This window comes from Rhinolophus sinicus, linkage group LG07 (genome assembly GCF_036562045.2).
Source record: "Rhinolophus sinicus isolate RSC01 linkage group LG07, ASM3656204v1, whole genome shotgun sequence".
Classification (NCBI taxonomy): Eukaryota; Metazoa; Chordata; class Mammalia; order Chiroptera; family Rhinolophidae; genus Rhinolophus; species Rhinolophus sinicus.
The window spans coordinates 83528890-83550631 of NC_133757.1; the positions used below are offsets into that span (position 1 = coordinate 83528890).

Here is a 21742-nt window from a genome sequence, read left to right on the forward strand (position 1 = left end):
GTGCGGTAGGTATCCCCCCTCCAAGCGTGTACCTCTGTGGATTTTACCCAGTTTAAGCTCGGCCCAAAGATAGCTTCTATGGTGTGTTCTATAACTACTTTCCAGACTATTGAAAGTAACTGCATACTCCTTGTAAAATAAAATCCCGAGTATACAAATGTAAACAGCAATTTTTTCCCAAAAGAAAAACTAAATCTCACACTCCAGAATATATGTAATTTTACAAATATAGGATCATATTGTACATGCAGGTTGGCAGCACTGCCTAGCACTGCACACTCAACAGCTGGTCACTATTACGATGATTATTTATTCCTACCAAGACTGGGAAGAGATGTTGATCAACAAGATAATATCTGTAGCTTACATGTTTGGAATGTTTGGTATACGCCACGCCAAACTTCACAGATGAGAAGGCTGAAGCTCAGATAAGGTAGGTCACCTTCCCAGGGTCACACAGCTAGAGTGTGTCTGACGCAGAACACCGGAGCTATTCCCTCCCCTCAAGCGGCAGCGGGGCCCTGGAGGGCCCCTGCTCTTCCCTCCCGGCCGGGCAGGGCTGCTGCCTCGCGCTTATCTCAGCCAGGGCTGCCTGCTGGTCCCGCCCCCTCGGGGAAGCTGCCACTTGGAGGCGCCTGGCCGGGAAGGGCCTGGTCAGCTGTGTCCGGCGGAGGCAGCTGCTGACCCAGCTGTGGAGTGTGCCAGAGGTGGAGGAAGGGGGAGGGCAGGAGCTCTGGGCCAGCCGTGGCAGGGGCTGCATCATGGATCACCTCTGGGCGAACTTCTGGCCTGGAGTCGGCTGCCTCTGTCTCCTGCTCGCTGTGGCCGCCTGGGCTCCTCCACCCAACCGCCCGGGCCCCGAGTTTGAAAGCAAAGGTAAGGATGAGGCTGTGTGTGGGCCCCCGCACTGGGTCTTGGAGGGCAATGCTGGGGCCTGAATTTCTTGCTTGTGTCCTGGGGCTCACCCTGGTGTCTATAAACTCCTAGGGTGGGTCTTGGTGGGGCATGCGGCAGGGAGTGTGTGTGTGTGTGGGGGGGTCTAAGTCCCCGGACTGAGTTCTGGGGGAGAAGCTGGGGAGGGACTTCCAGAGAGCCTGGCACACATCCTAATAGTGTTGGTACTCGGTCTGGGCTCTGCGGTCTAGAGTCCCTGAGGTCAGGGGAACTAGCAGACCCTCCAATGGGGGAGAGAGGAAAAAGCCCGGGTGCGAGTCAGAGGGGCCTGGCCGCAGGCTACTGTAAACACGGTTTGTGCGGGCACCAGATCCCTAGCCCCAACCGGTGAGGGAGGGGGGCGGGGGGCACGGTTGGCGCTATCGGACAGCGGGGAGCCTGTGGAGGCTGATAGGGGGCCCCGCCTCCTCCGCACACCCCCCCAGGCTTGCTAGTCCAAGGCTGGGGAGGGCCCGGCAGCTGGAAGCGGAGGCCTTGAACGCTGCGCGCAGCCGGTCGCGGGGTGGGCGGGTATGTGTTGGGGTGACAGTAAGGCAAGCAACCTGCGTTTAGCAGTTGGGGGAGACACCACCTCTGCGCACCCCTCGAGGGGCCGCGCTGGGGTAGAGAGCGGGGTGGGGCTTTTGTCTTATCTGTCCGAACAGGCAGCGGGAAAGAGGGGGAGGGCGCTGTGGCTCTAGGACAGGGCTCGGCTCTCCTGACCCCATCTTCTTGCCCCCCCCCCTCAAGCGGCCCTGTTGGCGACCCGCGGGCCGGAAGAGCTTCTGTGCTTCACCGAGAGGTTGGAGGACTTGGTATGTTTTTGGGAGGAAGCGGCAAGCGCCGGGGTCGGCCCCGACAACTACAGCTTTTCCTACCAGCTCGAGTGAGTCGGACGGCGCAGGCAGAGCGCCCCCACGGGTGGAAGGGACGGGCAGGCACGGACTGGGGCTGGGGCCGAATGGCATCTCCCCTGTTGGTCACTGGTGGGAAGACCGCGGGGTCAGGGCTGACACGTCTCCTAATGGCCAGGGCGAGAACACTTCGGTGATCACCGCTGGGGAGCAACCCCAAACATCAGGTCTGGGACAACACCACACCCCTCCAAATCAGGTCTAAGGCGTCGCGTACGTCGGGGATGGGACGCCCCCTCGTGTTAGTGTCCAAAATGCGCCCACGGTCCAGGCAATACCTCCCAACTTGTTCCCTACCCTCCGCGGTTACTCCGCACACAGGGGTGAGTCATGGAAGCCATGCCGCCTGCACCAGGCGCCCGCGGCCCGTGGAGCTGTGCGCTTCTGGTGTTCGCTGCCTACGGCCGACACGTCGAGCTTCGTGCCCCTAGAGCTGCGCGTCACAGCGGCCTCCTCTGGCGCTCCACGCTACCGCCGTGTCATCCAGATCAACGAAGTGGGTAAGTTCGCCCGGAATGCCGGAGTGGTCGCGAGGGGGTCTCGGTCTCCGCCCACCAGAACAACCCTTTTCGGCAGTGCTTCTGGATCCCCCCGCGGGGCTGCAGGCGCGGCGGTCGGACGAAGGCAGCCACGTGATACTGCGCTGGCTCCCACCACCTGGGGCCCCCATGGCGAACCTCATCCGCTACGAGGTGAACATCTCTGCAGGCAGCGCAGCAGGGGGCGCGCAGAGGGTAAGGTCCGCCCCTCCCGCCCCTCCCCAAAGGCCCAACCCTTCTAAGTCCCGCCCAGATGATCACCACGACCCCACCCTCATGGATTAGCCCCTGGAGGTTGCGCCCTTGACGCCCGACATCCCATTGCACTAGAGCCCAAGAAGCTCCGACAAGGCCCCTTTCTCAATGTCTCCCAGCTCACCTGAATCTAACTTGTCCCAAAGTCTAGATCCCTCATGGCCCCGCTCCCTCTGTGCTTTGTCTCCGAGTTACTCGGTGCCCCATCCTGATTGTCTCCGAGCCTTCCTGGGCCCCACCTCCTACTTTTTTTGCCCTCCCGCCCTTCCACCGTGCTTGGGCGCCATCCTTCCTTTCTCTGATTGGTCGGCGTTACCTGCCCGTCGCTGTTCGCTCCGCCTGTATTGCCCACACCTCTCACCCGCGCTCCGCCCTCAGGTGGAGATCCTGGATGGCCGCACTGAGTGCGTGCTGAGCAACTTGCGGGGCCGAACGCGTTACACCTTCATGGTACGTGCGCGTATGGCCGAGCCAAGCTTCGATGGCTTCTGGAGCGCCTGGTCGGAGCCTGCGTCGCTGCTGACTGCTAGTGGTGAGGCCCCAGGCAGGGGTGTAGAAGGAGCTGGGGCGGAGTGTGGGGCAAGCCCACCGCCCTGATTTCTTACCGGCTCTCCAGACCTGGACCCCCTCATTCTGACGCTGTCCCTCATCCTCGTGCTCATCCTGCTGCTGCTGGCCGTACTCGCCCTGCTCACCCACCGCCGGTAAGCTCCGTATTCTGGCACCAACCCCTTCCCAGACCCCTCCCACCAACGTCCCCCTTTCACTGTGGCAACCTAGGCTCAGAGAGGGGCAGGCATTTGCCCAGGGTCACAGTCAGTGGGAGGGCTGGGATGCAAGACAGTCCAGACCCAGAGTCTTAAAATGTTCTGCTCTGAGGAACATTCACCTAGTTTTCCTTCTACTTCAGTGGCTGCCCCTTCTTGGATTCCTTTGCTAATTCCTTTTCCCGATTTCATCAACTTTTGTAAAATCAACGAGATGGGCTTAACGAAAGATTTAAGCCCCTGAGTGTCTCCCCATCCCTGTTGTCAAGCTCCTCAGATACTTTATGATATGACCTGCCATCCTGAGGTTTTTGTAATTCTAAGCACATACCATGTGGTTTCACGCCCCTAAGCCTTTTAGCACATGCTGTTCTTTCAGCCTGGAATGCTCTTCCTGCTTTGCCCACCCAGCAATCTCCTAGTTGTCTTTCGAGGCCCTGTTTATTTATTTCTTTGGAAAATATACAATTGAGTGCCAGCTATGTGCTAGGCATGGGGGAGAAAGTGGAGAACAAACCAGATATGTCCCTGACCTTGTGGATCTCATAGTTGAGTCAGACAACAAACAAGGGAACCAACAGATATTTGATTATAAATTGTGATGATAGCACAGAAACAAATGGGATATGGGGACATGACAGGATGTTTAGGGAAGACCTCTGGGAGGTGAGATCAGAAGTGGAAATCTGAAGGTTGGAAGGCAGCCACATGAAAATCAGGGAGAAGGAACTCCAAGTAACAAGACCCTGAGGTGGGTATGAGCTTGACATTGAAGCAGCTACAAGAAGAGCTCTATGGCTAGAGCAGAGTGTGCTAAGAGGGAGTGGTAGATGATGAGATGTGACAAAGTCAGAGTATGCAGGGCTTTCTGCAGCACTGTGAGAGGAGATTGGATTTTATTCTGAATGCACTGGAGAACCATGGCAAAGAGTGAGAGAAGTAACATACTGGACCTCCAGGCAAGCCTGAGCCAGGTTTAGTGAACACAAGGCACTATATGTTGAAATCATACGTCCTTCAAAATCCTGTTTCAGTTGCCCTCCTATAGGGCCCTGCAGATGCTTCAGCCAAAGCCCCTGATCCCCAGCCCGTATGTGTTCATCTGCTTTCATCACAGCCAGGGGCTAGGAGTGTCTGTGCTCCTGTGACTGGGTGCGGAGAGGGTATTGGTGAGTATTCAATGACACATGCCCATGTACTTCTTTCTTTTGGTTTCACCAGGACTCTGAAGCAGAAGATCTGGCCTGGCATTCCAAGCCCCGAGAGCGAGTTTGAGGGTCTCTTCACCACCCACAAGGGTAACTTCCAGGTAGGTGGCCTGGTTGCCCCCTCAGGGCCTGTGGCTTCCCTGCTCCTGTGGCCAAACTCATCTCTGAGCCAGCTGGTGCTGTTTTTCCAGCTGTGGCTATACCAGAACGACGGCTGTCTGTGGTGGAGCCCCTACACCCCCTTCACAGAGGACACATCTGCCCCCGTGGAAGTCCTCTCTGAGCGCTGCTGGGGGGTGACACAAGCAGTGGAGCCAGGGGCAGATGCTGAGGGGCCCCTGATGGAGCCGGTGGGCAGTGAGCATACCCAAGACACCTATCTGGTGCTGGACAAATGGCTGCTGCCTCGGAACCCGCCTAGCGAGGACCTCCCACAGCTTGGTGGCGGTTCGGACATAGCAGCCATGGATGAAGGCTCAGAAGCATCCGCCTGCTCATCTACTTTGGCCCTGAAGCCAGAGGGGGCCTCGGCTGCCAGCTTTGAGTACACCATCCTGGACCCCAGCTCTCAGCTCTTGCGCCCGAGAGCACTGCCCCCTGAGCTGCCCCCCACCCCACCTCACCTAAAGTACCTGTACGTCATGGTGTCAGACTCTGGCATCTCAACTGACTACAGCTCAGGGGACTCCCAGGGAGCCAAGGGGGGCTCATCTAATGGCCCCTACTCCAACCCTTATGAGAACAGTCTTGTCCCAGCTCCCAAGCCAACCCCCAGCTATATGGCCTGCTCCTAAGACTCTAGTCCTCAGATACTTGGGGACCCAGCATGACCTCAAGTGCTAATCCAGGCACAAGACTTATTGGGCAGGGTCGGCAAGGCCTCCCTCAGGACTAGGGGCATTGCTGACCTTGGCTATGTGCCCAATCCATCCTGCTCAGGAAGTCACAACCTTGCAGTATTTTTAAATGTATAGGGTTTTTTTGGTATACACACACACACACATATGCATATATAAATATATATATGTTTTTGTATCATGACTTCTACAAACACCCTGTAAGCCCATAAATATATATATATAAGTTTTTCTATCATGACTTCTAAAAACACCCCAACTTCCCTGGGTCCAGGCCATAGGGGCAGCAGTAAAAGGCTGTGAGCTCAGTCTGAAATTCAGGACCTGGAAATCTGGATAACAACCATAATAAAATGAATTAGTATACGAGGTCGAACAATTAAGTTCACGAACTCATCCTAGAAAAAGTGCTACATACCTCATTGCTGAATATCACTATGGTCACTTTCGAAGTATTCCCCTTGGGAAGCTATGCACTGATGCCAGCACCTAGTCCACCTTTCAAAGCAATTTTGGAACTTTTTCTGGAATGGCCATCAGTGCTATCATCGGATTACCCTTGATGTCCTGAATGTCATAAAAATTTCTTCCTTTCAATATTTCCTTTATCTTCAGGTAAAGAAAAAAGTCATTGGAGGCCAGATGAGGTGAGTAGGGAGGGTGGGTGTTCCAATATAGTTGTTTAGTGGCTAAAATGTCCCTCACAGGCAGTGCCGTGTGAACTGGTGCATTGTTGTGATGCAAGAGCCATGAATTGTTGGTGAAAAGTTCAGGTCATCTAACTTTTTCACGCAGCCTTTTCAGCACTTCCAAATAGTAAACTTGGTTAACTGTCCAGTTGGTACAAATTCATAATGAATAATCCCTCTGATATCAAAGGTTAGCAACATTGTTGCAACAAGTTCTCGAACTTAATTGTCAGACCTCGTGTAAGTTACACTAGCTGCCATAACAACTCCTAAATCTGACTGGCTTAGCATATTAAGTGGTTTCTCTCTCATATTTCAATTCAAACAGGTGGGCAGCCATCTCTGGGAAGAGTTAGAAGCCCAGACTCTTCCTGTCTGTAGCTTCACTATCCCCCAGGGCCACCCTGGGGTCTTTAGATGGATCCTTTGCATCCTGTCAGCCAACAAGTAAAGAGACAAAAGAGTCTGTGGGTCATTTTAGGGATCTTGCGTAGAAGTAGGCGCCATCTCCTCTTCACAAATTCCACTGGCCAAAAATGGTTACATGACCCCACCTAGAGAAGCATGGATGGCAAGGAAGTGTAGTTTAGCTGTGCACCCAGGGAGAGGAAAGCTGTTTAATGGGCCTCTATCTCATCTGTACCACTAATAACATTAACTCATAGGGTTTTATTCTATATCAGGCCCCATTCTAAGAAAGCACTCTCATGACACCAAATGTTATCAAGTGGTTCAATGGGAGTTCAGGTTTAACCACTTTTTAAAAGTTTGACATAACCTAGGAAAGTTAAACATATGTATACCTTCTGTTCCAGCAATTCCACTTCTAGGTATATACCCTAAAAACCTTCACACACACACATCAGGACGTATGCCAGAATGTTTATAGCAGTAAAGTTAATCTGATGAATAAATTGGGGTATAGTTTACCCATGAAATTATATGCAGTAGGGATAAGGAAATGAACTAGAAAATGTGGCTGAATCTTCGTAACAGTGTTGACAGGGAGAAGAAAGAAGTCTCATAAGATTACATTTCTCATGAAATTCTTTATAAAGTTTAAAACAGCAAAACAAAACAATATGTTGATAGGGTACAAATGTGCATAATGCTATTTTTAAAAGAGAAAGAGCACTTGACATTCTTTAGGTCTTTGAATCTGCACATGTCCCTGAGGTAAGTATTCCAGAAACTGAGGTATAGAGAGGTGGTCACACACCAAAGTTCAAGGGTGGCCTCCAGAACTTGAATCCTTGTTTGAGCTAGGGTCACAAGACTGTGTAGGCCATGGGGTGACTGTCATCTCTCCATCTGGTTGAAAAGCCACCCACCACTCTGCCCTGGGGCCCAGCCCACCTGGCTCCAGGCAGGCTCTGAGGCAGCGCTGTCCTGGGCCTGGTGCTTCCAAATGCAGCCAGCACTGGGCAGGGAAATACCTCTGGAGCAGCGACAGCTGCAGGGCATCCCCACTGTCTCCCTCCTCCGGGGTCTGGAGAGCCACAATGAGCCCACAGCCTCGGCCAGGCCCAACACGGTGGCTGAAGTGGGCAGCTGTGTCCAGAAGCAGGGCAGCCAGGTAGGCGGCTTCCTGGTGCCCCAGATCTTCAGCTAAGTATTCCTCCAGGCCATCAAGCAGCAGAAGGGCAGGAATTGGCCCCTGGGCCTCATGGGCAGAGCACAGGAGCTGGAGGAGCTCACCCGTTGAGGGTGGGTACTGGAAACGGATCTTCTATTGGGAGGGAAAAAAAGAAAGGGCCAGATTCAGCAGAGGAAGCCACCATAGCAGCCCTGCTTCCTTGCATACTTTCCTGGACGAGGCTCTCACTCCCCAGACATCTGCTTCCAGAGTGGTCAAATATTCTTCTATTCACCCCCTCCTTTTTTAGCCATCACTCATCACTGTTGCCCGATATTAGTTGAGACAAGGTATGTCTTTTTGCCAAATTTCTAGGGCAATCTTTCCACGCAAAACCCATCCCTAGCCTTCCCAGTATGACCTCATCGTTGACTCCGGCTCCTCTGGAACCAACTCGCTTCGGGACAACAACCAGGTTTAGCCCGGGCCTTACCCGCCCTGATGCCACCATTTGAGCACCGCCTTTCGCTACCTCCGCCCCTTTATTGGATAGTCTTTCACTCAATCTTAAACCCTCGCAAGTCCCGCCCCCGGCTCATTCCTCACTGCGCCACCCTAATTAATGGCAGTTCCGGCTCGCCCTTCCTTCGTACCCGCCATTGGTCTGTATACCTGTCACTCAACCTCGATCCGCCCCGCCACTGGCTGGTCAGCCTCTAGTCCCGTCCCGTCTCCCCGTTACCTGTAGTCGCAGGGGGTCGAGCACTGCCCGCGTCCTGTTGGGCAGGCTTTGCAGAGGCCTCCGGGTCAGGAAGAGCACGGGGCCTCGGCCGTCCCCTGCCGTCTCCAGGGCCGCCGCAAATAACAGCGCTGTTTTTCCAGAGCCTGGACCGCCGAGCAGCAGCAAAGGCGGTTCCGCTTCGGCTGCACTCTCCTCCACGGGATCGGCCGCCCTGCCCCGTCCCAGCACCCGCCTCAGCGTCTCCGCCATCCACAACGTACCTCCGCGCAATTGGCGGCCCGTTCCTGCCCTTAGCCCCTCCCAAGCCGAGGCCTCATTGGTTACGATGCACTTGGCTTCTCCATTGGTCTGTGAGTCTGTCCATCAAAGATCGGACTCTGCTATATTTTTCAGTAGTGAAGGGGCAAATAACTTAATCTGAGGAAGGAGGAATGCTGGCGTTTGGAGGAGAAAAGGCCCTTTCCTTGGTTGAGTCTGCTGAGGCAAGCAGCACGAATACTATTATTGTGAACGAATCAGCTAATCAGACAGATATAAGGGTTGAGAGTTGGAGGGAGCGGTTCTTCCCTAATCACTGACGCATTAAAGTCTCCTGGCCTCAGTTTGCTCACCTGTAAAATGGAACTCATGATATCTCCGAGGAATATTGCGATGGGCATGTGTCTGTGTGTTTCTGCTGATGTCACCCAATGACAGTTGAGAAGCAAAGAAATGGAGTAGCTTAGTACTTGTCTATGCATCTGAGTATCGGTACAAGTTGGGGGTGTATGTGTTGCAGGCTCAGGGACATTTGTGTGCAAAACATTAGAAGCTGTCTCTCAGAGTCTGTGAGGAGTCTCAACTGGCTTCCTCTATGGCCTGGGGATTTCCTAGGTCCTGCTAGGGATGGGGGGCGGAGGCAGCACCGTAGAACAAAGTAGGGGCCAGGAGAAACAGACGGGCTGGAAGACTGAGGGAAGGCCATGGCAGGGACCTTGTTTGCTTTGTTCAATTGGTAACTCCAGCGCCCAGAACAGTGACTAGCTCATTGTAGATTCTCAATATATGCTTGTTAAATGAATGAATGAAGAAAGAAAGGTAGGATTGATGAGAAACTAGGAGAGAAGGAGGAACAAGGTGAGTGATCGCTGGCTGGGGCTCCTCAACGACTTCGCCCTAGAGCTGCCACTCAAGCCCCTGTTGCCCTGGCAACTCTGTCTCTTGGTAACTTGAAAGTAGTGTCGTTGCCAGGAAACCCAGGGGCACTGGCGGAACTGAGATTTCCTGGGCTTTCTCTCTCCCTCTGAGACTAGAACTCAGCTCCACAACATCCCCCAATACACCGACTCAAACAGCCGGTACCCCCACACTCCTACACACACACACACACCCCATGGCATTTCTGCATATATGCCACTTCCAGAATCCCCATCACCCACGTGCTCACAGCCCTATCCTATCCTGACACAAAGCATCCCATACACTCTCCCACATTCACGCCCCCACACCCTTCCCTTGAACACCACCAGAACACACTGATACAACAATATCATTGCCAACACACACACACACACACACACGTTTCCTTTCAGCTGATGTTCCTGCATCTCTTTCTATACACACACACACAGATAAAATACACTGTTACACTGCCTTGTCAAAAGTTCCTCAACCCCCCCAACAGATATACAACCCGTGATTCACCTCATTTTGCAACACTCCAAATGCATAAGCACCCAGTAGTGATACTGTATCACACAGTTAAATACACAAGAGCATGTTGAACATAGCCCCATCTCAGGTCCTTTGTATTTGCCGTTCTGCCTAGAGAACTCAGCTCCCAGATATCCCTGGACTCATTTTCCCACTCCATTTAGGTCTCTGCTCAAATATCACTTACTCAGAGAGGCTTTTCCTGACCACCTGTGTAAAATCACATACCCTTTACTCTTTAACTGCTTATCCGTCTTTATTTATCTTCAAATAAGTTACCACTTCCAACGTTACGTATTTATTTTATTGCTTCTCTCCTCACTAGAATGTCACTGTGGGGTCCCTAGCTCTTAGAAGAGCACCTGGCACACAGTAGGTGCTCATAAATGTAGGCTGAGTGAGTACATTGGAAGAGAAGCAGGTGTTTGGCATAGCTCTCATACAAACAGTATTTCTTTCTCTCACATCTCAAAATCCTGTCTTTATGTCCTGACAGAAGTATGCTTAACACAGTTGAGCTCCCTGGAGAAGGGAGGACTAATGCGTGAGGGAATGGGGAAATGGAGAGCTCAGGGTCAGTCTGTGCTTCTCTCTCGCTTATCAACATCCTTAGTTAAATCATTTAACAAATGATTTACAACAGTGAACAGGTGACAAAGTCTCTGTCTGAGCTGACATCCTAGTGAGGGAGAAGATAATGACCACTAAGCATAGAGAAATTTAAATAGTCCATGAGCAGATGTTAAGTGTATGCAAAAAAGTTTGCACAGGAAATGGAAGTGGGGAGGGCCAATTATTTGGTTTTTATGCAATTTTGAATAGCGTGTTAGGGGCAGACCTCAATGAGGAGTTGACAGTTGAGAAAAGGCTTGAAGGAAGTGAGGGAGTGAACCATGCTGATATGTAGGGGAAGAACATTCCAGGTTGAGGCACCTGCACATGCAAAGGACCTGAGGCATTGGGAGAACTTTGGCTTTTCCATAGAGTGCCATGGGGATTCACAAGTGGGTTTGAGCAGAGGATGGATGTGGTCTCACATGCTAAACTGGAGCTTAGTTTTGGTCTTGTTGAGTTTGAGATGCTGTGAGACCCACAGGGACATGTCGAGAAAGCTTTTGAGTGAGCAAGTACATCTTAGTTTGGGTTGTCTATCTAAGATTGTATATCCTGGGAAGGGGTGTGGACAAGGCTCGGTCTGCTGTCACCATCCTTTCTAGCAGGCCCAGACACTTCTCTGTGTCCTGAAGCCCCAATTTCATATTTTCTTGGCCCGCGCTTAACATCAGCACCGTGGACAGCACCAACAGGGCTGGTCGAGGTGCTGTCCGCCGTGCTGAAACTTTGCTTCCTTCCTGGCCCGCGTGGAGGCAGCTGTGAGACAGCAGGGACCACGCGTCTCAGGGGTGCGAGCCCTGGAAATAGGAGCTATGGTCAGTAAAGCAGGGGACTCCATGATTCTGTCCCTCCTCTGCCTTCAGCCTTTTCATGCTCCCCTCTCATTCCCTGTGACCCACAGTCAGGCCCACCACCTCCCCCTCTGTCATTCTGTTTCAGCCACACAGGTCTCCACGTCCCTGGATATAACAGGCACGCTTCCCCCTCAAGGCCTTCATGCTTGTTCTTTCCTCTGCCTGAAATGCTCCTCCCCCACCCTAGGTATAGGTATTTTCATGCCTCCCTTCTTCCTCTCCTTCACACTTCAGTATCATCTCCTCAGAAAGAACTTTCCTGACCACCCTCTTTAAATTGCAAACTGTGTTTCCATACTGCAGTTGTCTTGTTGTCTTCTCTAACTTGAGTTTTCTCCTTATCACTTATCAATACCTAACATAGCAGAGATTTCAATCCCTGACCTAAATCTTTGATCCTAGAGTTTGGAATTCAGAAATTTTCAGATTTTCAAAAGGTACTATGGTATAAATATTGTATTGTATAACATGCTGGCTGGGACCTGGGATAACATCTCAAAATCAAACACTTTAATGAAACATAAGAATATTCACATCAAGTTAAGTAAAGAAAGCTATAATAACCTCATGTCAGTTCAGGTCAGTTTTTTGCCATAAATGAGTTATGAAAAAAATGTTTGGTTTTCAGAGCTTTTTGAAATTTGGAATTGTGGCTCTGTATATAGCTTATGTATCTTGTTCACTGTCTGTATTTTACACATTAGAATGTGGGCCGGAATCTGTGTCTGTTCTGTTCACTGCTACAGATCCTGTGTCTAACTACCCAGCACCTGGCACACAGTAGGTGCTCCATAGTGTTTGTTGAATGAATTAATGAATGAATGTGGGGAAAAGGAAAGCAGCCTCCTCTTTTCTGCTCCCCAGATGACTCCATACCCCAAATGTCCTGTCTGAAGCCCCTCAGAGCCATGTGGGGGATGTCAGTGGCTTCCTGCCCTTCCTACTCTCCCTGGTTTCTGCTGGGTCCTCAGCATAACCTCACAATCAGAACCCTTGTTTTCATCCATGCAGCTAGGGGTTTGACTTGGAGGTTCTGACTGCTCTCAGCATCGCCCCTCACTATCAGGACCCTCAGAGTTCCTTCACTCTATTCTCTGTGCTCTCTGTGCCCTGGCCATGGTCAGAAACAGGTCAGCTGCCTGGGGAAGACAGTCTGTGAGGCCCCTCACCATGGGTTTGTGTGCCTTACGTATGGCTTGTGGGTCTGCATTTGACATGAAGAAACAAGGGCACAGAGAGGTTAATTAATTTTCCTGAAGCCAAGTAATATAGAGGCAAGATTTAAATTCAAGTTGCTGGTTCCACAGCCCCACACTGTCTTTCCACAATCGCCCTTAGATACACTGTGACAGTACGCGTACACCCACACCCAGCCTCACCGACACCTAGACCCGCAATTAAAGTCCTCCACATTCCACCACCCAGGAGAGGAAGGCAGGTGGCCAAATTTCTGTTACAAACAGGTCTTTATTAAAGATGAGGAGAGGTCAGGAAAAGGAGGCAGAGTTTCCTCTACCCACTGCCTTTGGCTGCCCCGAGGTTGGGGAGCCCTGTCTGCTCTACCCATGTCCCCCTAGGTGGCACATCTGCATGAGGCTGAGGCATAGGGGGCAGTGTGAAGGACAGGGGTGGGTCCCAAGAAAAAAAAGTCCTTTCCTACAGCCCTAATAAATAACAGAGGGTTTGGGGGGCCTGGGTACAGGCAAGGGAAGACAGTATTCTGAACCCCCAAATCTCTAAACTTGACACACCCTGCATATGTAGGGAGTTAGGAGGGACTGGGTGAGAGGGTACACATGGGGAAGGGACTGAGAGGGGAAGAGAGTGCCCCGAGGACCCTGCCATGGGGGGAGCCTGCCTTCCACCCTCTGGTGAGATTTGATTCTGAGGAGGACTTGATGACAAAAGATAACTCCATTTCCCTTCTCAATTTTGCACATGCTTAGACATGGGTGGTCCCCCATTGGCTGGAATCATACCCACCCACCCATCCTACAAATTCTGAAAACCTAGGACTCCTATTGGTTGTTCAGATGTGGAACACTGGCTGAAGTTGCCCTCTTGCCTGAGGATTCTAAGAGTGAGGGGGACTCCCATTGGCTGGAGTAAACTCCTTTTGGTTGGAATTCAGAGAACTGGAGGCTCCCATTAGCTGGGCAATGGCCAATGTGGTCAGGATTTGTACCTTCCAAGGGCAATCCTAGGGGGCAATGGCCCAGCTCCCAGTTATGCCCACTTGGATGTCCCAGAGGGCAAGAGAAGCAGGGGCTTCCCCAAATGTCTTTCCAGCCATCCTCTGATGTCTGGGCCTGGCTGGTTTGGGGACAGGGGGCTTTGGCACTCACACGACACACGCACGCAACACACACACACACACACACACACACACACACTGCAGGGGAAAAATGGAGACTGGGCAGATTCTGGGTGGGTGGTTGGGCCTCACAGCAGGTGGTCACGGCTAGCAAACAGGTAAGGGCTGAAGTTGTCCCGGTGGAAGGGGGAGGGATAGAGTCCGCTAAGGGTGTACAGGTCCCGAAGTAGGGGTGTGGGCAGCAGCAGCTTCCGGCCACGTCCACCACCTCCACCTGGTCCTCCAGGCCCAGGAGAGGAGGGTGAGGGACCTTGGCTGGGGGTCGGTGCTGGCAGGGGCAGGGGCAGCGGCAGAGGCGTTGGCTCAGACCTCAATCGAGGGCGGGGCACACGGGGCGACGAACACATGGCTGGAGCCCTGGAGGACACGCAGCTGGGGATCAGGTGGCCACGGCGGGTGCAGTTCTGCGGCTCTGGGGGACAGGGGTCAGAAGTCAGGGGATCAGAAAGCTTGGGAGGAGGTGAGACCTCTGTGGCAGTGACTGCCATCTGGAAGTCCCCCCATTTATCCCCCCATTCCCTCGACACTCACTGGATGGGGTGAGCCGTGCCGGTGTCGAATGCGGCCTGCAGGCCTCGGGTTCCTGAGACAAAGAGGCAGAGGGATGGGGCTAGCGGCCCCCTGGGCCCTGCTGGCCACAGCATGAGGGGCTCATTGGGCAGAGAGCCCGATGGAATATAACCAGATTCTCAGGAATAACCATGTCCCCTTGGCAGAAAGAGAGGGGGCACACCCTTCTATTCTGTGGGACTGTCCTCTAGGACCTGTGTCCACAGAGACCAGCCATCTGCCCACCTCCCTGTGGCCCTGAGACCCCCCCACCTCTTGCCTGACTCCCTGCCTCCTTGGTCCTATTCCACCCACTACCGTCTCCAGCCGGGAGTGGCCCTCGGCCCCCCTTACCTGGGCCACACTTAACTTTTCGAGGGGGCTGTCCATGGTGGGAGCTTGACTCATGTCCTCCCAGGGGGAGAGCCTCCGGCTGGAAGGTGGACGGCTCTGAAAGTTGTGTACGACGCAGGTGACCTGGGACAGGAGAGAGGAATGTTGAGGTTCGAGGATAATAAGATAGGAGTGGTATAAATACCATGCCCATTTTTCAGATAAGGAAACTGAGGCTCAGGTTTTCAAAGACAAGTAACATTTTTATGGTGCTTACTGTGTGCTAGGCTTACTGTTCTTTCCACTTTAACTGGTAGCTACTATTATTATTTATTCCACAGAATCAGGACTAGGAGGAAGCAAGTAAAGCTGAATTTTGTAAGGGCAGGATTGAATCCTGACTTTATTTAAATTTTTGATGTTTTTTACATGAATTTTGATTTTTGAAAAATGTTTCATTAAAATATTATTTATCTGGATTAGTGAATGTTTTAGCACCTCCTTAAATTATACACTCAAAGCGAATGCCTTACTCGCCTCACTCTGATCTCGGTTCTGTCATTCCATTTTACAGGTGAGAACATCGAGGCAAGGTAAGGTTAAAGGTCTCCTCCAACATCACACAGTCCACATCCTTCACCATCATGTGGCCCTGCCTCTTGGGTCAGAGAGCTGATGGAGGGTCTTCTATTCTGGGATGGGTGCAAAGGGGGCTCACCAGAAAGGTGGCAATAGCCGCCCCAGTCAGGAAGCCGGCCAGCACGTCGGACCAGTGGTTGCGGTACTCCGCCACGCGGACCACGCCCACCAGGAAGGCGGGGCACAGCAGGGCCAGGCAGAGTGAGGGTTTGACCAAGCGGGAGCCCTTCACGCGGAACACCAGTGTCACATACATCTGCGGGAGCCAGACAGGTCAGGGGACACAGGCGGCACAGCTGCCGAACCCAAGTAGCCACTGCGTTGTGGGCTAGGGGGCATGGCCAGAATCCCCAGGATCGGTAGTAGGGCTGGAGGATGTGGTCAGCGCCTCCAGGGAACAGAGCCAGGGGACAGGAGTTCAGGGCATGGAGTCGTGGATTCCCAGTGGACCTTGCAGGGCTGGGGGTGTGGCCAGATCACTAAAGGGCAGTAAAGAGGTCTGGGGCCGGGTGTCCCAGGGACCAGTCACAGATGGGGAAAGACACTTGCTGGGCTAGGGTGTGGCTACAGAACCAGAGGGTGGAGTTAGGGCCCAAGGGGCAGGTCCAGGAGACCCAGGACGTGGAGTCCCCAAATCCCAGGCAACCACTGACAGGGTTAGAAGCTAGACTCAGACGCCAGAAAAAGAAGTCAAAGCAATAGGGGGTGCATCAGAGAAAAGCAGGGGAGTCAGGAAGTCCTACCACAGTGGAGTCAAGGGTGTAGCCTGGAAAATAATGGGCGAGGACAAAGGTGGGGAGTGCGAGGGCTCTAGGGGGCAGAGTTGAAAGCCCACTCGCCCAGTCTCCCAGCCAATATGCAGGGCTGTAGCATCCTGGGGACATGGCTAAGCTCCAGGGACCGCATCCTTGTCCCACAGGGTGGAGCCAACAGCCTCCATCGGGCGTGGCATTACTGGGTCAGGAGGTGTGGCCAGACACGAAGAGGCGCAGTCAAGAACAGCAATAGTCAGACTCGGGAGCGGGAGCGTGACCAGGGTCTGAAGGGAGGAGTGAGGAGCTCAGAGCTTTCCTGGGTAGACTGCCTTAGGGACACAGTCACAGTGCCAGGGCAGGGCCTCCCCCAGGGAGGAATCGGAGGCTCCAGCCCAGGGGGCCTCCTGCCGACTGGTCGCTCCCCACCGCCGCGCTCCCATTTCGGTGCTCACCGCAGTGTAGGTGACCGCATAGGCACAAAGGGCGGCGTCCTTGCAGGGGAAGGCGCGACGCGCAGCAGCCACCAGGCTGGGGCTGCCGGCGCAGGCACCCTGGTCAGTGACAAAGCGGTCGGGTCCTGGCCGGTCCGGTGAGGGCGGTGGGCAGCCCAGGGCCGTGTAGTTGGGGCGGCACACAGACAGGAAGTGCGGCGTGGGGTTGCCGGTCACTACCTGCCCTGCATTGGCGAAGATAGTTGTGGTGAAGAGGCCGAAGGAGTAGACCCCTGAGGATGGAGTGGGAGAAGGGGTTCATGGTGGGGGCTGATGCCCCTGTGGCCCTCCTCCTGTGAACCCCCTTATGGCTTTTCTAGGCCCCTGTCTCTTTGTTCTTGTGACTGCCATTAAAGCACCTGGGACTCCCCTTAATGCTATAACCCATTATAGCTGGGCCACCATGATGACATTCCGGGTCTCTTGCCTCTGTCCCTCTGGGATTACCACTATGTCAGGAGTGGGCCCTCCCCTGTGGCCCCATTATAGCTGGGCTGGGACCCCTCAACAGCATTACATCAGGATTGGGCTCATGCCTGGGACCTCCTAGGACCACCCTGATGACATTTCTGGGCCTCATATTCTTGCTCTGGACTCGCTATTACTGAGTTGATCACTTTTCCTCTGGATCACCAATAAGCCAGAACTGAATCTCCAGCCCTCTGCCACAGGGACCACCATTACGGATGAGCTATGCCCCCGCCACTACCCCATGGCCACCTATTGTGGCTGGGATTACATTTAGAGCAAAGTTGAGGTGTTATCTCCCAGGGGCCCCATGGTATTTGGCATGCACCTGTGGCCCCCTTTTCTGACTGAGATTCTCCTTGTGGCAATTTGGGACCCTCCTCTTACAGTTGCTATCATGGTTAGCTTAGGCCCCACCCATGTCCGTAAAACCTCCATTAATATCTGGTCTGAGCCTAATTACCTCCTTGCCCTGAAGGCACCATCATGGCAATTCTAGGCACTTGTCCCCCTGGAATTCTGACTATCTTTGTGTGGCTGACCCCTGGCCCTGTCACTCACCCAGAAAGCGAACCAGCCTCCTCAGTGGGGGACTGAAGCGGCAGCAGGCCCCAGACACAATGGTGCTCTCCCCAATGACGGGTATGGCTGAGGGGGGTGCAGGGAAAAAGGCACGTGCCAGCTCCCCCAGCAGGATCTGTGGGTGAGACCAAGACAGGGTCTTCCTAGCCTTCAAGCCCAGCCCTCTACTTACCTCCCCCTGGCCCTCCTGCCTCCTGGGGGGGGTCCTCCCACAGTCTACCAAGGCTATCCTCAATCTCACCGTGAGGATGGGCCCTGCAGTGACCAGGGCATAGATAAGTGCAGGAGGCGCTCGGCTGGCAGCCTCAGGCCCTGGGTAGGGCTTGGCGTAGGTACTGTCATAGCAGAAGAAACCCTGGCTGTGCACAGGGAAGGTGTCCGTGAACTCCAAGCGGTAAGCAAGCAGAACCACCACACCCAGCAGCACTGACTGCCGCCCAGCCAGCGGGGAGAGAGAGATGGAGAGAGACAGGGAGAGAAGAGCGAGAGTCAGGCCTGAGTTGAGGACATGGACAGAGAGACACATACAAACATGGAGAGGGAGAGAGGTGGGGAAGGGGGAAGAGGGTGATCAAAATGGAAGCAAATGAAAAAGTGAGAAAGACAGAGAGGTGGGGAAGGAGGTGAGAGAAGGATCAGGGTCTGGGAGACACAAAAAAGAGATGGAGACAGAAACAGAAAGAGAAGACAGAAGTGGAGGGGAAAGGAGAAAAGAGGGAAGAGAAGGAGAAAGAGAAAGAGCAAAAGCAAAGAAGAGAAAGAGAAGGGACTAGAATGGTAAAATAGAGAGAGGAGAGAGGAGATGGGATGGGGCAGAGAGAGTGAGGACACAGCTGGAACCAGACCAGAAAGAGATACAGAGACAGTGGGTGGCAGGGTGACAGATCACCAGGGAAAGAAATACTACTACTACTAGTAGAACTAGCTACCACAGGTATAACCCTTAATGTAGGCGGGTGTCATGCTAAACCTCGTCTGTGAATGAATACATTTTACCTTCATAACAGCCCTAGGAGAGAGGGACTCTAAATATGCCCATTTGACAGAAGAGGAAACTGAGGCTCAGGAGGATATGTGAGGTGCCCCAGAGTTTCTCAGTAAGGATGGGCAGAGCAGGATTGGAATCCCAGAAGTGCCGCTTCTGAATGCAAGCTCATAACTACATCTCAAGAGAATGGCAACAGCACTCATTCCCCAGGGAGCCAGGGAGAGATCAGGGAGAGAGAAGGCAGGACTGCAGCCAGGGAGATGAAAAAATAGGTCCAGGTAAGAACTTTGTCAAGATAAGGGAGACTGAGGTTGGGCAGAGAGGGGACAGGAAGACAGGTAACCCCCTTCCCACTGAGAGTCTAAAGAAGGTACCCAGCTCCTCACCTCCACGAAGACAAAGCAGGGAATGATGGAGAAACTCCTCTTCAGCTGAGGCCTCCCTCCAGCCATGGTGAATGCCCAGGCCTGTGGAGGTGGGGAGGGAGTGGGGTGGCACGGGTGGGGCCTAGGGGGTGGCTCAGGTCACTGGTCCAAGTGGAGCCCTCTGGCCACACCCCTGACCCCACGGAGAACTACCAAGGAGCTCTGGTTCCACTCCTTGGGCCTTCTGGCCATGCCACTGCATATCCAGGTTTTGGCTCTGCCTCTGCCCATTGGAGGCACCAGCCTTCCCTGACACAATCCACTCAGCTCAACCTGTGTGGGGTGGTGTTGAGGGGAACCCCAGAGATTCTCTAGTGGTCTTCGCCCCTACAGCGTACATAGGAGATTCCAAACCCATACTTTTAAGAGGGCTTCTCCTCTTTACCAAGCAGGACCCCTCCCCCTGGCCTTTAGAAGAGACTTCTCCAGCTTAATGGGGATCCCTCCCCCATGGAAAAGGATACATTTATAAGGGTCCTCACCCCCACCAGTTTTTAGGGGACCCCAACCTCTTTCTCCACATGCTTTACAGGGGACACCATGTGCAATGTCCTCCACCTCCGCTAGGCCCCTCCCTGGAGCCCCTTCCCCCGTGGCTCACGGGCCTCTCTCCTATCTCTATGGTTCATGGCTGATGGCCAGGCCCTCCTTCTCTCCCAGCTGCCTCCCTCTCCTCTACCTCTTTCCAGCCCATCTGCCTCCCTGTATCACTGGGGGGTTATCTTCCCACCACATGCTGCCCCCGACCCCCCAGTACTGAACAGCTAAGAGTCAAACCTGCTTGACCCATTCTCCCAGCCTGGCCTCACCTGTGAAAGGGCCCTATGGCTTCCCACAGGCTGCTGCCACACCCACGGACTCACAGCTGCTCCTCATGGCCAGTAGGGCAGGGATGGTCACCCCCATTGCACAGATGTGGAAACTGAGGCCCAGGCAGATGGGGGTAGGCACTCTGGGTGCAGTGCTCAATCCACAAGGCTTGCTCTGTGGTGTGACATGTGGGGTGAGGGTCGCTAGTGGTCCCAGATGTCCACCTGGCCATGGCCCCCTCACCCTCAGAGAAACAATCATCCACACTGGTACCTCCAGAGTACACAACTCAGCCACAGGCTCTATCCCAACCCTCTCCCCCGCCACCACCATGGCCTAGCATTCATCTATCCCACCAACATGGACCAAGTGCCTGCTGGGTTCCAGGCGCTGTGCTGGGTGCCAGCCTTGTGGTGAACAAGACAGGCCCTCTCATTCAGACAAGTGCCCACCACACACAGAACTGCACATTCACACACACAGCACAGTGTGCACATGGCCTGTCACTGACACCCACACAGATCAAACAACTCCCCCATACACATACAGTCACTGGGATATACAGGAGGTCCTCCACACACCTCAGCGCTCCATACACAGCCCCGCAAGACCCCTTACCTCACCACCATCAGGGCCATGGACTCAGGACTACCAACACACTTAAGAGTCACATCACAAAGAGTCACCACACACAATAGGGGTGACAGAACTAGTCACAGTGTCACACCCCCAATTCAGTGACAACCACACACATTAACAGCTCTTGTCCACATTGACAGCCATTGGAGAGACGCGGTGTCACCCACAACCACAGCCACATGGCCACATAAGGACATATGCATGGAGCATGACAGACTCACACAGAGCCACACAATCACACAAGAAAGGTGCATGATCACAGCCACACACTAGAACGCAAAAATGCCCCCCCTTACCATCAGAAGGAACACACAACAGCAGCCACACAATGACAGTCATATGCACACAACCATACAGACACCAAGACATCCACACAATCACAGTGATAGCAGTCACAATGACACAGCCACATACACACCAACAGATACCCACGACGACAGCCACACAATGACAGCCACAGAAGACAGACACACACACACCACACGGACACTCCAGAAGCCACACAATGACAGCCACACAATGACAGCCACAGAAGACAGACACACACACACCACACGGACACTCCAGAAGCCACACAATGACAGCTATACAGACATACAACAACGGTTACACAACCACACACTGACACATAATGACAACCACACAATCACAGTCACCCTCATAACCACCACTTGGCTTCTCAAGCCCAGGGTCCCCTCCTTACACTCCCCTCCCCCATCCTGGTCCCGAAGCTCCAGTTCACCGCCTCCTCTTCCGCTCCCCACGCTGTACCCGCAGGGGACCCGACCCGCAGGAACTGAACCCGGGCCAGACGGACAAACCGAGGGTCGAGGATCTAAAACCGGCGAGAGAAGGTACAGGGGACGCCCCAAGCTCCTCCTTCTCACCGGGTCGGGACTGCTGCCGCCTGAGCCCCGGCTCCGCCTAGACGTCACCGGCGCGGCGGGACCGACAGACTGATGGCTGGCCTGGAAGGCGGGCGGGCGCACAGATGGAGATGCTGTCCACCCGGCTCCGCGCCGCGCAGACTCCGCGGCGGGGCGAGAGG

At 53.6% G+C, this 21742-nt stretch overlaps 3 protein-coding genes across 14 annotated transcripts; 1 reads left to right on the forward strand and 2 right to left on the reverse strand.

The window, feature by feature from the left end:
* The first annotated feature begins 412 nt into the window (after positions 1–412).
* Positions 413–5839, forward strand: EPOR (erythropoietin receptor). Its single transcript, XM_019744817.2, has 8 exons — positions 413–876; positions 1684–1819; positions 2169–2347; positions 2424–2581; positions 3020–3173; positions 3258–3345; positions 4630–4717; positions 4808–5839. The coding sequence occupies exons 1-8, from the start codon at positions 762–764 to the stop codon at positions 5408–5410; spliced, it is 1521 nt and encodes a 506-aa protein (XP_019600376.2). The 5' UTR covers positions 413–761; the 3' UTR covers positions 5411–5839.
* On the reverse strand, positions 5622–9042 carry SWSAP1 (SWIM-type zinc finger 7 associated protein 1). Of its 3 annotated transcripts, XR_012498096.1 has the most exons (4): positions 8481–9042; positions 7599–7891; positions 5892–6716; positions 5622–5805 (listed from the first exon to the last, which is right to left on the reverse strand). XR_012498096.1 is itself a non-coding variant. In XM_074338159.1 (3 exons), exons 1-3 carry the CDS (start codon positions 8727–8729, stop codon positions 6677–6679), a joined length of 582 nt encoding a protein of 193 aa, XP_074194260.1. In that variant the 5' UTR covers positions 8730–9042; the 3' UTR covers positions 5622–6676. The 3 variants fall into 3 exon arrangements, 2 of the variants coding, with proteins under 2 accessions (XP_074194260.1, XP_019600386.2); XM_074338159.1 differs by having other exon boundaries at positions 5622–6716; XM_019744827.2 differs by lacking the exons at positions 5622–5805; positions 5892–6716 and having other exon boundaries at positions 7192–7891; positions 8481–9039.
* A 4046-nt stretch (positions 9043–13088) lies between these two features.
* PLPPR2 (phospholipid phosphatase related 2) lies at positions 13089–21740 on the reverse strand. 10 transcript variants are annotated; one of them, XM_074338156.1, is made up of 10 exons: positions 21582–21740; positions 20109–20229; positions 19207–19287; positions 18074–18262; positions 17812–17947; positions 16744–17015; positions 15616–15792; positions 14935–15041; positions 14547–14598; positions 13089–14427 (listed from the first exon to the last, which is right to left on the reverse strand). In XM_074338156.1, exons 3-10 carry the CDS (start codon positions 19270–19272, stop codon positions 14395–14397), a joined length of 1032 nt encoding a protein of 343 aa, XP_074194257.1. In that variant the 5' UTR covers positions 19273–19287; positions 20109–20229; positions 21582–21740; the 3' UTR covers positions 13089–14394. The 10 variants fall into 10 exon arrangements, with proteins under 10 accessions (XP_074194257.1, XP_074194254.1, XP_019600555.1 ...); XM_074338153.1 differs by having other exon boundaries at positions 14919–15041; XM_019744996.2 differs by having other exon boundaries at positions 20055–20229.
* Between the last annotated feature and the right edge of the window lie 2 nt (positions 21741–21742).